This window comes from Puntigrus tetrazona, chromosome 2, assembly GCF_018831695.1.
Source record: "Puntigrus tetrazona isolate hp1 chromosome 2, ASM1883169v1, whole genome shotgun sequence".
Classification (NCBI taxonomy): Eukaryota; Metazoa; Chordata; class Actinopteri; order Cypriniformes; family Cyprinidae; genus Puntigrus; species Puntigrus tetrazona.
In genome coordinates this window covers 744,064-758,101 of record NC_056700.1, presented here as the reverse complement: position 1 = coordinate 758,101, position 14,038 = coordinate 744,064, and the positions used below count along the sequence as shown (strand labels likewise).

General features: G+C 36.1%; 1 protein-coding gene across 2 annotated transcripts in view; it reads right to left on the bottom strand.

The window, feature by feature from the left end:
• st6galnac3 (ST6 (alpha-N-acetyl-neuraminyl-2,3-beta-galactosyl-1,3)-N-acetylgalactosaminide alpha-2,6-sialyltransferase 3) overlaps window positions 1-14,038 on the bottom strand; it is a 70,250-nt gene that overhangs the window by 18,699 nt on the left and 37,513 nt on the right. For both annotated transcript variants that reach the window (XM_043224288.1, XM_043224296.1), the window contains exon 3: window positions 10,826-11,235. In XM_043224288.1, the coding sequence (XP_043080223.1) occupies window positions 10,826-11,235 (410 nt within the window). The remainder of the gene's footprint in view (window positions 1-10,825; window positions 11,236-14,038) is intronic.

Sequence of the window (14,038 nt, the reverse complement as noted above, 5' to 3'; positions counted from 1 at the left end):
GATTGGCTGAATAGATAAAAAAACTGTAAAACTCAACTCTAGGGAACTTGGCGAATGAGTCTATTTCCCCCAAAAATCCATATCATTAATGCTCAAATTTGTAAAAAATGCCTGACGTAGAAAAATGTTTAGCATCACGTAAGTGTCTGAGAAGACATACATACTTTTTCTTGTTGGAGTACTGCAGGTTTTTTTTAAAAAAAAGTAAGCAGTTCTTGCAGCTCGCTGTACTAAATTAAAGGATTTGGATGATGACTGGTGATATTTTATCTTAATGACATTAATCAGGAGTTGTTTACAAGGCAGAGAGCTGAAACCTTTCAGTTGCATGCCGGTTTAAGATAATTTGCAATTCATAGATTTCATTTCTGAAAGAGAGGTGTGTTTTCTGTGTTTATGAATAACACATAAGCATAATTGAGAGTTGATCAGAAGATCAAATTAAACAATTTCTGTGCAACACTTCATAAAATGAGGCCCAAGATACAGCAAAGTCTCTTTAAGGCAAGTCATGTCACTCGGTGGCCATCTATGAAACACCTCTCGGGCATGTAAGTGCCAGTGTTACAAAATGCAATAACACTGTGCACTATTTGGTTGTAAAAAAACATTCAATTAAACTCCTGAAGAAACTACATAACCTTTCACAGAAAAGAATATGTTGGTTTGTGTTTTTAATATTAATTTAACTCCATATTACAGGTTTTTAAAATAAAGTACCTTTCAAATGTCTTGTTAGCTAACAGCTTTGTCTTGCTGTATTGTGTAAGTTTAGGGCCTTTACCTATACATATCTATGTATGTATGTATGTTTGTAGAAACAGTAACTAAGAGGTGTCTTGGCGAGCGATTAATTATGAAATTAGATTAACTCATCTGTAAAGTAGCTCAGAACAGTGATGCCATTGTCCAGCTCCGAGCCGTAACCACCAATGAGGTCCCCGAGGTCCAAACATCTGTATTTTTCCAATAACGTAACATAATTACCTTATATCAATTCTGCTTTGGCGCTGCAAGGATAAAAAAAGAAAACGTAACAGATTGTCCCATTTGAGATGCCCCAGTGGAAGGGGTGTGCGATAAATAGTCTGTGATAATATGATCAAAGTATTTTGAAAAAAACATTCAAAACACCCCTACAGAGTACATGCATACATTACTTTAAGTCTAGTGCTTTCACATTTAGAGTGTGTTCTTTCACTGCATGATTCAGTCTATTAAATGCATTTAGAATGTATATTTATACATATATATATATATATATATATACACACAAAAATATGCACACATTCTAAAAACAGCCACAGCACGTTTTCGCGTGTCTGAGCAAAATGACAGTGTTTCGTTCTGGAATGAATCAACCATTTAAATGACTTGGTTCAATCGCAATGACTCATTAACAATGATTTGCTGCTACCTAACAGCATTTTTAATGTAAAATTTTGTTTAAAAAAAATTTATATATATATATATATATATATATATATATATATATATATATATATATATATATATATATATATATAATACAGGATATCTTAACTTTACTATATTAAAAAAACATAAGTGTACGGCTCTGATCTAGGTCACTTCAGTTCTCACCCAATAGTTTTGTTCAGTACTGCCACATATTAGGTACCCCCCAACTAAGCACGCCGAAAGTCAACAGTGGACACCTGACAGTAATTGAGAAAAAAACTTGAGAGAAACCAAGCTTAGTTGGGGTCTAGTTCTTCTCTGGTCAGGCGAACCAACATGATGTGATTTAATTCCATGAACAACTAGTCAGAGTTGTGGTCTGATATGTTTCTGAATATTTCATCCAGTTCCTTAAGTTTGAACAATAAATGTTACATATTACACTTTTCTATGGGCCTCATTCCTGATACAAGACAACATCTGGTTCCCGAAATTCCTTTTTTTCACAAACTGTCAAAGTCTTCTATAAAAGAGTGCAGTTCTTAAAACAAAAGTTACTAACAGTCCTGCCAGAACACACAGATAATTTCCATCACGGACCCCCTCAGCATACAGCTGGTAAGTCCTCTGAATGAGAAACAAAAAGTAACTGATGACAACATTATCTGATGGCACAAACAGGAAACCTAATTGTGCCCCACATACAGCTTTGACTCAACTTTCAAAGACAAGTATCCTAAGATTTGTAGCATTAATAAATGCGCATGAAGAACCCCCAAACATGTTCAGACAAAGACTGCCTCAATTGCAGCTAGCACGCCATACAGCTCAGAGCAATGCGAGTGACAGCTGCATGCCGCTTTCCTCAAGAAACCATTTCTGATGTAAATGGAACTTCAGAACATTCTGAAGAAGCACAAGACTGCAGGTTAATATTCATGTAGGGAAGAATGATATTCAGAAAGAGCTGTCAGAATTCTGAGAGATTACAATTAACTGGACCATTTAGAAAACTGGAAATTCGATTGTTTATCGGTGGACCACTCCCAACGAGTAAAATTTAGAAGAAGCTTTTTAAATCATATGCCTTGACCCAAACAAACTTAGTGCAAGAGTGCTAAAGGACAACATATCTACTTTTCATTCCATCATCCTTTAGCAGTATATCCACTGCACTCAACCAAAATGGCACAAATACAGCTGGTGAGTGTCAGAATGACCAAAGGACTTCACATCAACATCTGAATGGACATGTAATTGATATCTGCTACAAGAATGATGGTAACAGCAAGCAGCCGCAACAACCACGGACACAATCACAGCTGAGCCCTGCCCACAGAGAGACTATTACGAACTGCTCCAAGATTCTGCACCAAAGGACGATCTTCCTGCAAACTCTTCCACACTTTTGCCGCAAGCTCCCAGTTATGAAACTAAAAAGCGATGAACTCCGCAAACACCAAAGCCGAGTTTCGCTTACTGTACCCCTGTGAGATCTCTCTGGCCTCTAACACAACACTAGGCCCCACTTCATTCTCCATCCGTTGTAGGTGAACAACAAACAACTGATAACAGCTCTCAGTGATATGTGCGAGCTCCCCGCTATGATAACAGCAAGTTTCTCAAATGTTTACAGAACAAGTGGGAACCTAGTGTTCCTATTGCTTTCTCTATATCTGTTTGGTTAAGTGATAACATGTCTAAGGCAGGGATCTCCAACACACCTGTCTGTAATTTTCAAGTAACCCTGAACACTTTACTATGGTTCAGGTGCGTTTGATTGGAGTTTGAGCTGAAATGTGCAGTATGGTAGCTTTCCAGGAGCACTGTGGGAGAGTCCTGATCTATGGCTTTCTCAAATCTTATAGCAATTCCATCTAATCTAAAGTCTATTAAAAACAGATACTATTAGGTAAGAAGTTTTAAACATCCGACTCACTTGAAAATAAGTAACTTCTAGTCAACGGTGTCACCAACACAAACAACACAGATGTTATGTTTCTAAACTAAACTAAATTTGCTGCAATGCAAGAGTCTTCAATGAAACAGCCCCTCCTAACTTTGCTTTCACGAATGTCTGAGGAGCTATTTGAAGAGGTGGAGGCATAGATGCTCTATTTAAAAATGAATATCAATGCAACAAAGTGTCAGTTGTTGAATACATGTCTTTTGAGTATGTGAGTAGCATTAAATGGTGCTCTATGCATTATTTACGGGTTTCCAAAATATTTGTGAGCCTTCGTTGATGATTTCACAGAACTGTTATCGGCAGTGTCCTCAATTTTGCTAGTGTTGGTGATTTTAACATTCACATTTATAAGGCTGAATCTAATTCACGAAAAGAACTCTTCCACAATCATGGACAGGCTCTAAATACATTTATCATTAAGACTGTAAACATTTCATCCACTGTTATTCAGGATGTAGCACAATCTGATTATTTCTGTATTCAATCAAGTATATCTGCAGATGTTGTTGCTTTTCTTTTAGAAAAATGTTATTGATGTCATTGCTTTGGTGAAAGAACACAACAGCAGTCCTAAGAAAAGAAAATGCAGAAAAGCTGAACGCATGTGGTAAAAAAACAAAACTTGCAGGCCTACTCCATTAAATTCTATAAAGACAACCTTCAGCTTTTTAATGTAAAACTAGGCACTGCTAGACAGGCTTTTTTAAACATTATAAACGGCAATTTCAACAAGGTCTGCACTCTTTTTTGCTACTGTAGATAGACTAACAACTCTCCAAGTAACATTCACAGTGAACTGCTCTCTGAAAGTAAATGCAATGAGCTTGCTTCCTTTTTTCTAGGCAGATCAATAACACCTGAAAGGTGATCAGCACGTCCTTGCGTTGCGCTGATGTCAGACAGACCCAGCCACAAACACGTCAGAAAAGTCACTGTGTCTGATTTCAAGGCAAAAACCAACCTACTCTCTTGACACACTCCAAACATCTTTCTTCAAAATTGTGTTTAACAGTTTAAAAGAAAATGGCTCACTAACTACAGTATATATACACTAACTATTCTTGTTTAAAAAAAAGAGTTAAATCATTCTGACTAATGCTTCCAAAGATAGTGTTTAAGTGAAGGCTAAATTAAATGATTGGGTTGATGTGCGTGTTTACGTGTCACAAGCTTCGAATCAGATTTAATCTTATGGCAAGAGCACACTGCACTAACATACAGTTTCCCTGCTGTTTTCGCCAATTTGTTAAATCATTCTTTTCTTTGTTTTGAAAAGCATTCTTAATATTAACCTATTTTGGGTCCTACTAAGGAGATGACAAGCACATGTAGATTTGTACAGTGATGCTTATATTAATCAAGGATTTAAAACTTCAATTCCCTAACCTAAAACAAGACGTTTGCGAAGCAATTGTGGCACAACTTCATTCTGCACTTCAGACGGTGAGTGGAAAGAGAATTTTAGATTGTTAATTTAACATATTAAACAACAGCAACAACAACATTGGCTCGTTCCTTTCGTCATGCGCCATTACGCCATTTTAATCCGATAAAGGGTTTACATGTCGTATTGAACGGAGTAGAAAAGGTTTATTCCACCCCTTTTGGTTTGGGCATGTATTCTGATCGATGCATTTACTTTAAGCATTTTCATTTAGATTGGACTGTTAAACTGATTGTATTTGGAATACTCCATGCAGTCCACTTAAGCGATTATGCCACCTACAACTGGAACCAAATATATCAGCTAACATAACAAAGCTTTCTAAATACTGTAAAAATGTATAACGGACTGAAAGTGAAAGTACCCTTTTCATTTTTAGATAAATTTTTTACATTTTTGCCTTTATTTAAGCAATTATAGACAACAATTAAGACAACACCAAAAACTAAATATTACAGTGTAATAAATGTGTAATAAATCAATTATAAAGATTTAACAAGTAAAATAGTACAAAAGCAAAGTGAACAGAGTGAATGGAATATCGGTAATATCTACAGTGACTTAGCACCCTGTTTGTGTCAACACAGAGGTCAACAGGACTATCATGGCAACAAGGTAATGTGACATTGTGATTTAGGAGGGCTGTCAGCTGTTATCTGCACATAGTTTACCAGGCCACCCCCACACACAGCTTGACAGCAAACCGGTAAATGTGCGACATTTAAGATAAAAGAACTCAGTCTGGGAGATTCTGCCTGGCCCAGTGCACTGCAGGTGCTGCTCAAGTACAGAGATTGCACAAAAGTTAACACTCAGCCTGTGAGGGAGCACGGAAAGGTTGAGGAGGCAAAAAATGAGGGGAGAAATAAAGGATAATGAAAGCAGAGGAAGAAAGGTCAGAAGAGCATAAAAAGGATAAAGAAAAAAAAAAGCTAGGAGGTCTAATAAAAATTTTCTGTGCTGCAGAAAAGAGTTAACGCTGAAAATCTAAAATAAGGTTACATTTTTTCATATTAGTTAAACAACTTCATTTACATTAACTAACAATACTTAAGCCATAAGCCAAAATTCATATCTGTTAGTTAATTCACTGTAAAAAGATCAACATGCAATGAACAACAGTATTTTTATCTAACTAACATATACAAAGTTTAAAGCATTCATAAATGTTCATTAATGAGACCATAAAGTGCTATTTTTTGCATTTACAGATATGACAATGTGCAAAGCTATCGCTTTGAATATTACCTATGCTTGTTTGTATACAGTGAGTGAGCTGTGAGCTTAAATGAGTATATGAATGTTCATTATTGTACATTTATTAGTTTCAGCATCATTACATTAAGTTCTGCATTCAAAAAAACTTTAATTCTGTCATTAATTACTTACCCTCGTGCCGTTCCAAACCCGTGAGACCTTATTCATCTTCAGGCCCCAAATTAAGATATTTTCGATGGAACCTGAGAGAATCGGACAGCAAGGATACTACCATGATCAAAGCACAGAAACGTAGCATCTGTAAAATAGTCCACATGACATCAGTGGTTCAACCATAGTTTTAGGAAGCTACGAGAATCATTTTTGAGTGCAAAGAAAACAATACTAGCATAATTTATTCAGTAATTTATTCTTTTCTCCAAGTTACCGTCTTCCACAATTTTGGAGAGTACCCCAGAATGTATTAAATGTAATCAGCGCTGTTCACATTAAACCCACGTACATCCTCGCTACGTTTCTGTGTGTCGATTGTGGTAATATCCTTGCTGTCTACGAAGGGTCAGACTTCCATCGAAAATATCTTTACTTATGTTCCAAAGATTAATTTTGTTATAGATCTATTTATTCACTATTTAACCCACTAAAATGCACTCGAAAATACACATGTAAAACTAAATTAAATCTTGTTATATTTTTTAAGACGAAGAAAAACGAGCAGTTTCAACTCAAAGCTGATTAAGAATCTGAAAATCTTAATCAATCACACCATGACGGAAAAAAAAGAGAATATTTAATTGCTTGGATTAGTGAGTCAGAGGACCGCGTAGTTCCTGCGGTACAGATCTCATTCCACTCTGTGAATTGATGCTAATTAAACTCGTCTTGACATGCCCTGTGACAAAAAAAGAACAGTGTCCTGCTTACAGGGATACACCAAAACACATGCCTAGTATAATTATGTAGCTCTAACTCATAAATGCTCAATCTTTGTTTACCGCACAGCATTTCTTTTATACGGTAATTGTACTCCCTGACTCCCCGAAACCCTGACTTCAAAAGACATTTTAAACAAAGATAAATTTGCATTTCCCAAAGGAAATATCAGTTCTCACAAGGCTGCAAAAGCATAATGTTTTCACCTTAAAGTTTTGGTTCTATGCAAATGAAAAAGCATTAGAGTCACTTTGCTGTTGTCATGACACTCATCACCCGTCTGGTTTTCAGTCGAATCAACACAAGGATCACTGTGCGCACAATAATGATGATAAATAGCTAAATATACTGTGTGAAAGGAATATAAGACCAATGATAATTCAGTATGCCAATATTTGTAAGAAAGAAGATTAATCACGAGTGAATATGTAAATACTATGACAACATCGGCACTGACCGCCACGCTTTGAACATATAACTTCTATAAATATAATTTATAAAGACATTTTCAGTTACATTTTAATCAAAAAAATAAAATGATATACACATGTATGTATATAAAATTATACATTAAGTTAAGTGCTTTGGGCTAAATCTAGGTTTTAGGAGTTTAGATCCATATTGTTGGATACAGTAACAATTAGTGGTTGACTGTTTATGATTATGAAGCAAACGCTATAATAATTTTCCATAAACTACGTACTTTCTTTGTTTAACAGTTGCCCAATAATATGAGACAGAATATTAAACAGAGACTGTAAACTTATAGTACCAGCGTTCTCAGCACTGTCAAAATAAAAGTCACCCACTTCTGACACATTGACCAAACAGAAAAACGTATGGGACAATGTCATTATTTAAAACACTAAATAACATTCAATGTAAGGCACTGGCCATATCTCAGTCGACCGCGTTGAGATTTATTTACAACTAAATACAGAAAACAAAACAATTTAAAACAGGTGTTTCAATCCATTCCAATCCAATCCAATTTAACTTCCAACCTACACAGGCTTATTGGAAAGACATGTCTCTACATAAATTTTTTCACCTCCACATATAATTCACTGTATTTTCTAGCTAAAATGAACACTAGTGCCAGTAAATCCCCAACAATTTTATTCTGAGCAGTTGGATCCAAGTACTATAAAACATGATTTATGATAAAAAGTACTCACAGACTTTTAGAAGCAAGCAAAAAAAGACAGTTGCTTCAGTTAGTGCTTAATCTCATGCTTGCATTTGGTTAGGTTTAGGAGATGGTTTAGTGTAAGTGGTGTTATAGTTCCAAATGCGATATAGAGCTTGTTGTTTACTTCCTGTGTTAAGCCTGATCAAACAGGGATTTCTGTAATGTCTACTGTTAGCACTGAAAATCAGTCTCAGATTGCTTTCACTTAGACAGAACAGTACAGTACGAGAAGAGCACACAATTGCTCAAACTGAGCACAATCATTCTCCTGGACTCCTTAAGCTTTCATTCATCATGTGCTACATTAGAGCTGTCATCACACATATCTGAAATGTCATTGTTGCTCACAATCAGATGGGTGGATGTCTGACACTCAGAATAATGGAGTGTCTTTCATTCGCTTCCCCCGCTGGTTCACACCGTTGGCCTCTGATTGATGGATCACACTGGACTAATGAGACAGAAATGGATGTTCTGATGTACTCCTGGGATTTCGTTCAGTGTTTGACAGGTATTCAAAACTGCATTAAGGCAAGAACAATGTGAAAACTGAATCTCAAATGATACACAGAGATAAATAATACCGCGCACGTGCATTTGAATGTCTGAAACATATGCAAGAGAAAATCATCGCTGCTAGGTGTCACTTTTTAAATCTTTCAAAATAACTAGGGCTGTCAAATCACGATTAATCATATCAAATGTGTGTACTGTGTATTTTTATCATGTTTATATAAATGCAGAAACAAAAACATGGTATGTTTTATATATTAAACATATTTATATGTGATATCAATTATACGAATATAAATATATACATGTAAGTTCACTTAAATATTTTTAAATTATATGCTGTATGCGTGTGCATTTTTATAAACATAATAAATATACACAGTACTGAATAAACGTTTGTTGTGGATTTTAAATGCACTGATAATAAAAAAAATAATAATGGTAATAAAATAATAATTGAGCATGAAAAGTGAGGTTAGAGAGATGGGGTAAAAAAAGAAAGCTGTTTCTCACAAGAAGAAATTTTAAGACTTCATATTTTCTATGTATTATTTCTATTATAGCTGCATTCACTGACATTTAAGTTCTTTTGAATTCTGCCGTAGCTTTCTGTGATTTTAGGCTGTATTAGCGATAATTTGGTGCATTTCAAGCGCACGGTCCAATCGCAGGTGTTGTCTGTAAGTGAAGCTGCTTCGGAAATGTGATTCAAAACAAAGGCTTTGCTGCCAACTGTTTCCTGACATGCCGATCTGCTCTATTAAAGCTGATTTATTACTGACATTAGACACACATCTGCTCATGGCCACGCATTCACTCACGCTATAAGTATCTCTTCTCTATGCGGTAAATGGCCGCATCTCACCTACCGGATATACAAACTGCAGCACACTGTTAGAGACATCACTATCTGCTTGCTTTTCCTCTAAAGGAATTGATGTAGGATAAAGCATAATCCTCTCCAGGCCTCCTTAGGAATATCTCTTATCTGTGCTATAACACAACAGCATTAGGGCTATCATGTGGGGATTACTCTTGAAAGGCAGAACTATCGCAGCATTTCAGTCGGACTGATCAAATGTAATCTAAGCCTCTCCATGAAATAGAGATTTTTTGGAGACTTTTTAGAGAGTTACAGTGAACCTGCTGACTTTGTGAGCGCTCGACTTCAAATGAAACATTCATGAGGGTGTTATGTTATGGTCTGATGACTGTAATGAGTAATATCAACAGCTGATTAATTCCTGCACTATGAGCGCACAGTGTGCCAGACTCATTAGCACACAGCGAGTGCACTTCAGAACTCAAATAACCTTGAGAGTCCATTGATTTCTTCTGACGACATCTCACCTTTGGTACCGCTGGGATGTTGACAACAACGCGAGGAAGATATTACCTACTTTGCCTTCCTGGGAACATTAAGTTACTGAAGGACCATTTTACATAAGGTTACGGCTATTTGTATCACGCATCTAAAGAAGACAAAGAACACTGGCTTCGGATTGACATTCTAGGATTAATGCTGTTGCATAATACTTCTCAATCATCTTCTCATCCATGAATGCCAGGGACCTTTTTATTAATAAATATAATGAGCTCTGGACAGCATTAAAGGTTTTTAAAGTTTTTTCAGCATTAACCGCTGCAGCAATCACAGACTTATCTGTTGATTTCTTGAACCCAATGGCAAATCAGAAGTGTTTCACCTAACCTAACTCTAACTAAGCATCCTTCTAGAGCTGGTACTCAAGGCATCGTCCCTCATTAACATTTGTTATCCCAGCCATCAATTTGAAAAGAAAAGTATTGCCATCCACTGACTAATGTGTCACCCTGATATTTTTGACTCCCCCTATTAAATCTAAATTTAAAAATGAAAAACATGTTCATCACAGATGAGGTGTATTCAGAAATGAAGCTGCTTGAATTTTAATTCAGTTAAATTAAATTATACTTCCTTTAGTTATTAAGTGAAAATAACTTCTTAATTCAGTTCTGAATGACACACAACCCTAAAATACGATGCTTTACAGTTACAAGTATAAATGTAAAATTATTAGAATCCGGGTCAGATTTACTACTGTCTTCATACGCGCAGTGCATCATAAACAGGTAACGGTGGCTTCAGCACTCTCACCTGTCTTTGCCCGTTTCCTTCTTGAAAACAGTGTCGCAGTAATTCATGCGGTCCTCGGTGGTGACGTAGATGCGCGCGTGTGGGTAGTTTTCCACCGCTTGCCGCAGCATGTTATACACAATGCCCTTGCCATCCTGCCTCATGTTGCGCAAGGGTCCCCACACCACATAAACTGTCTCATTCCCCTGGCCAAAGAAGTGCTGGGGTTTTTGAATTAGCAGAGGAACACTGGTGTGAGACACCACTCTCAGGTCTGTCCTGCGGCCCACGTCCCTCTCAAAGCCACGGGTGGGTGCGTTGTTCATTCTCCAGATGCAGGAGGATTGGTCGATCTCTGCTCCCGCCTCACGCCCCAGCATCTGGCCAGAGCTGGACACTATACTGCAAACCTCGCAGTGCAGCTTCAACGGCTAAAAAAAGAGAAAAGGAAACTGGCATTTTAGCATCATGGGTTCATTTAAACCATGCACTGCAAGCTTTTCAAAATACATATTGTTTCACAAAACTCTACATATTACAAGAAATGTACAAATATGAATGTATATGTCATTAACTAAAAATATCACAAAGTTTATAGATTTTTTTATAGTTGTTTTGCTCACTAAGGCAATATTTATCAGGGAAAGGTAATTATTTCATTTAAAAAATATATATATATATATATATATATATATATATATATATATATATATATATATAGTAAAAACATGCAATATTATGTAATATGTATATATATTTATAATAATAATTGAAAATAATATGATTTACGGTGTAATGTATTTCAGTAATTAGTCAGTAATGAAGCCATTAGTCTTCAGTGACATTCCTTAAGAAATGTTTCTTGAAGACCAAATTTGCATGTCATAATTATTTGGATTATCAAATGTGAAAATAGTTGATGCTTTATATCTTGTCCAAAAAATATCAAAGAAAAATATTTTGTAATACTTAAAGTGACTTTACTGTAAGCTTTGAGGAACTGAATGCATACAGTACACAAGCAAACACACATCAAAATATCAAAACACACCTATATCACTAATGCTTAAAAACGGAAAATTCACTATTTGAGGATTTACTTCCTAATTACACATTTATGCTCCTGTTTCTGGACTAAACAACAATGAATCTTCTCAATGCACCATTCATCTAAAACTTACAAGTCTTACAACTAAATCCACTGAGTGACTTTGTGGATATGTGACATTGAGGAGATGTTCTGTGCTTTCAGGGGCAGCCAAATGTGGCGTTACTGTGAATGTTACTGCTATATTCAGTTCTTGTTAGAGTCACGCATCCCAACAGATGAGAATTCCACTTTTACAGTAGAAATAAATTTGAAGCTTTATCAGAAACTCCTATTATAGCACTTCTTAAACTCCATCTCAAATAGTCAGGTGGTCCTGTGTACACATCTGGATTTTGTGAACAAAACTCTTTCAGTTTGTGAAAGGCTGCTTTGACAGGGCCCTTAAATACTTGCCCCTTCTAGCCGGCAGTGTAATGACTAATCATCAACACCATGGCATTAAATCTATCACCCTGGTCTTTCTATTTATCTGCCTAGAATACCAAAGGGATTCTGAGTGCCATGAGTTTGGCCTAACAAATTAGAGCATGTTTGCCTTGCTTGGCTGATCTGCAAATCTGAGCACAAATTACTATTGCTCAAGACGGGATAATAGTGGCAGGGGCCGATCAATAGCTTATGACTGACCAGCAGATCAGTTACAATTAGGAAGTAATTTGAGTTCCGCCTCTTTAAATGTTACATTACTCACATTATTCTCTTGGGAACAAAAAACTGATAAGACAACCACTGAATCGCTGTGACTGTGACACGGTGAACAACAGCAGCAGTAAGCCTTCAGACATACTTAGTGCTTGGCATATGATAGATATTTGGCTTCCAAATGTGGAAATGAGATTATGTGTATCGGCAGATGAAAGAAATGTATGGAAATTAAAAAAAAAGGTACATAAGGTTTGAGAAGGCAGAAGATTATTTAAATCCATACTGTTCCGACTAATTGAATTTAAACAAATTAAAGTTAAATTAAGTATCTACTCTATATTTCATTTAATCAATTTAGCACTACATGTTCATTTCTCAAACTAAATCAGTTTTCTTGCATCACTATGAAAAACCATGACACCTTTTCAGAAAAGGCAGTCATGAGCAGAAATGCTGGTCAAGTTTAGATCTGTAGGGTAGGAGGAGGACTAGAGCTACCTTGAGTTTTGTCTCAAGAGTACAGTGTAAGGATTCTTGTAAGACTGTCTAAATCACATCAGCTAACCGCCGGGATGCCTCAGGGTTCAGTGCGTGGTCTGCTCCCCTTCTCGGTATACACACATATCTCACTATGACCAAAACAAATTTTCTCTTTCTGTTCTTTGTTTTGTTTCTCAACTCATACATCATTTTTTCTGCTGTTGGTCTTAATTTCTTACCATTCACAAAAAAAAAAAAATTTTATCACACATTGATAAAAAAGAATGCATGATACTAGAACATCAGCAGAGATTCTGTTTTACCTTTTGTAAATGATAAATATTCATATAAACACATTATTTTATGTAGTAAAAAAATGCTGGGGGTGACAGATAAAAAAGGTAAAAAAAAAGCTGCAATGGAAAGTTTTTAAACAGTGTAAATTAGAATTTTACATCCTGAAAAAAATAGTTAAAGAAAAATAAAATTCAAATGATGTCAAATCCTGGTTCACACATAAAGCCCCTTTTGATTTTACCTCTACTAGTTACCAGTAGCCACCTGCATCAAATTTAAGGCTTTGACGCTTTCATTCAGTGCCACATCTGGATCCAATCCCTTCTACCAGCATGAAATCATTTACAGAAACCTGAGAGACATTTCAGAGTAGTTGTAGAGTCTAGCTTGTCCGTCTATTAAGACCCAGTCTGTCTCAACTTGCTCTTGGACTCACAGCTTACACTGATCTACACATATCGATTGGTTGCTTGGACCAGGAACACACTGTCATTGAGTTGGTAGTCATTAAACCGTTGTGAAGCATCTGGGCTGTGCCTGGGTTTCATATGCCAATCTGGGCAGAGAAACAAAGGATATGTGCAGATGGAAGGACGCACAGGAGAAATTGTAAAAAAAAAGGGATTTTATGTATAACAGATGAATTTAAATGCACAGCTACAATATCATATATTTGCATTTACAATAAAGTAGTGCACAGT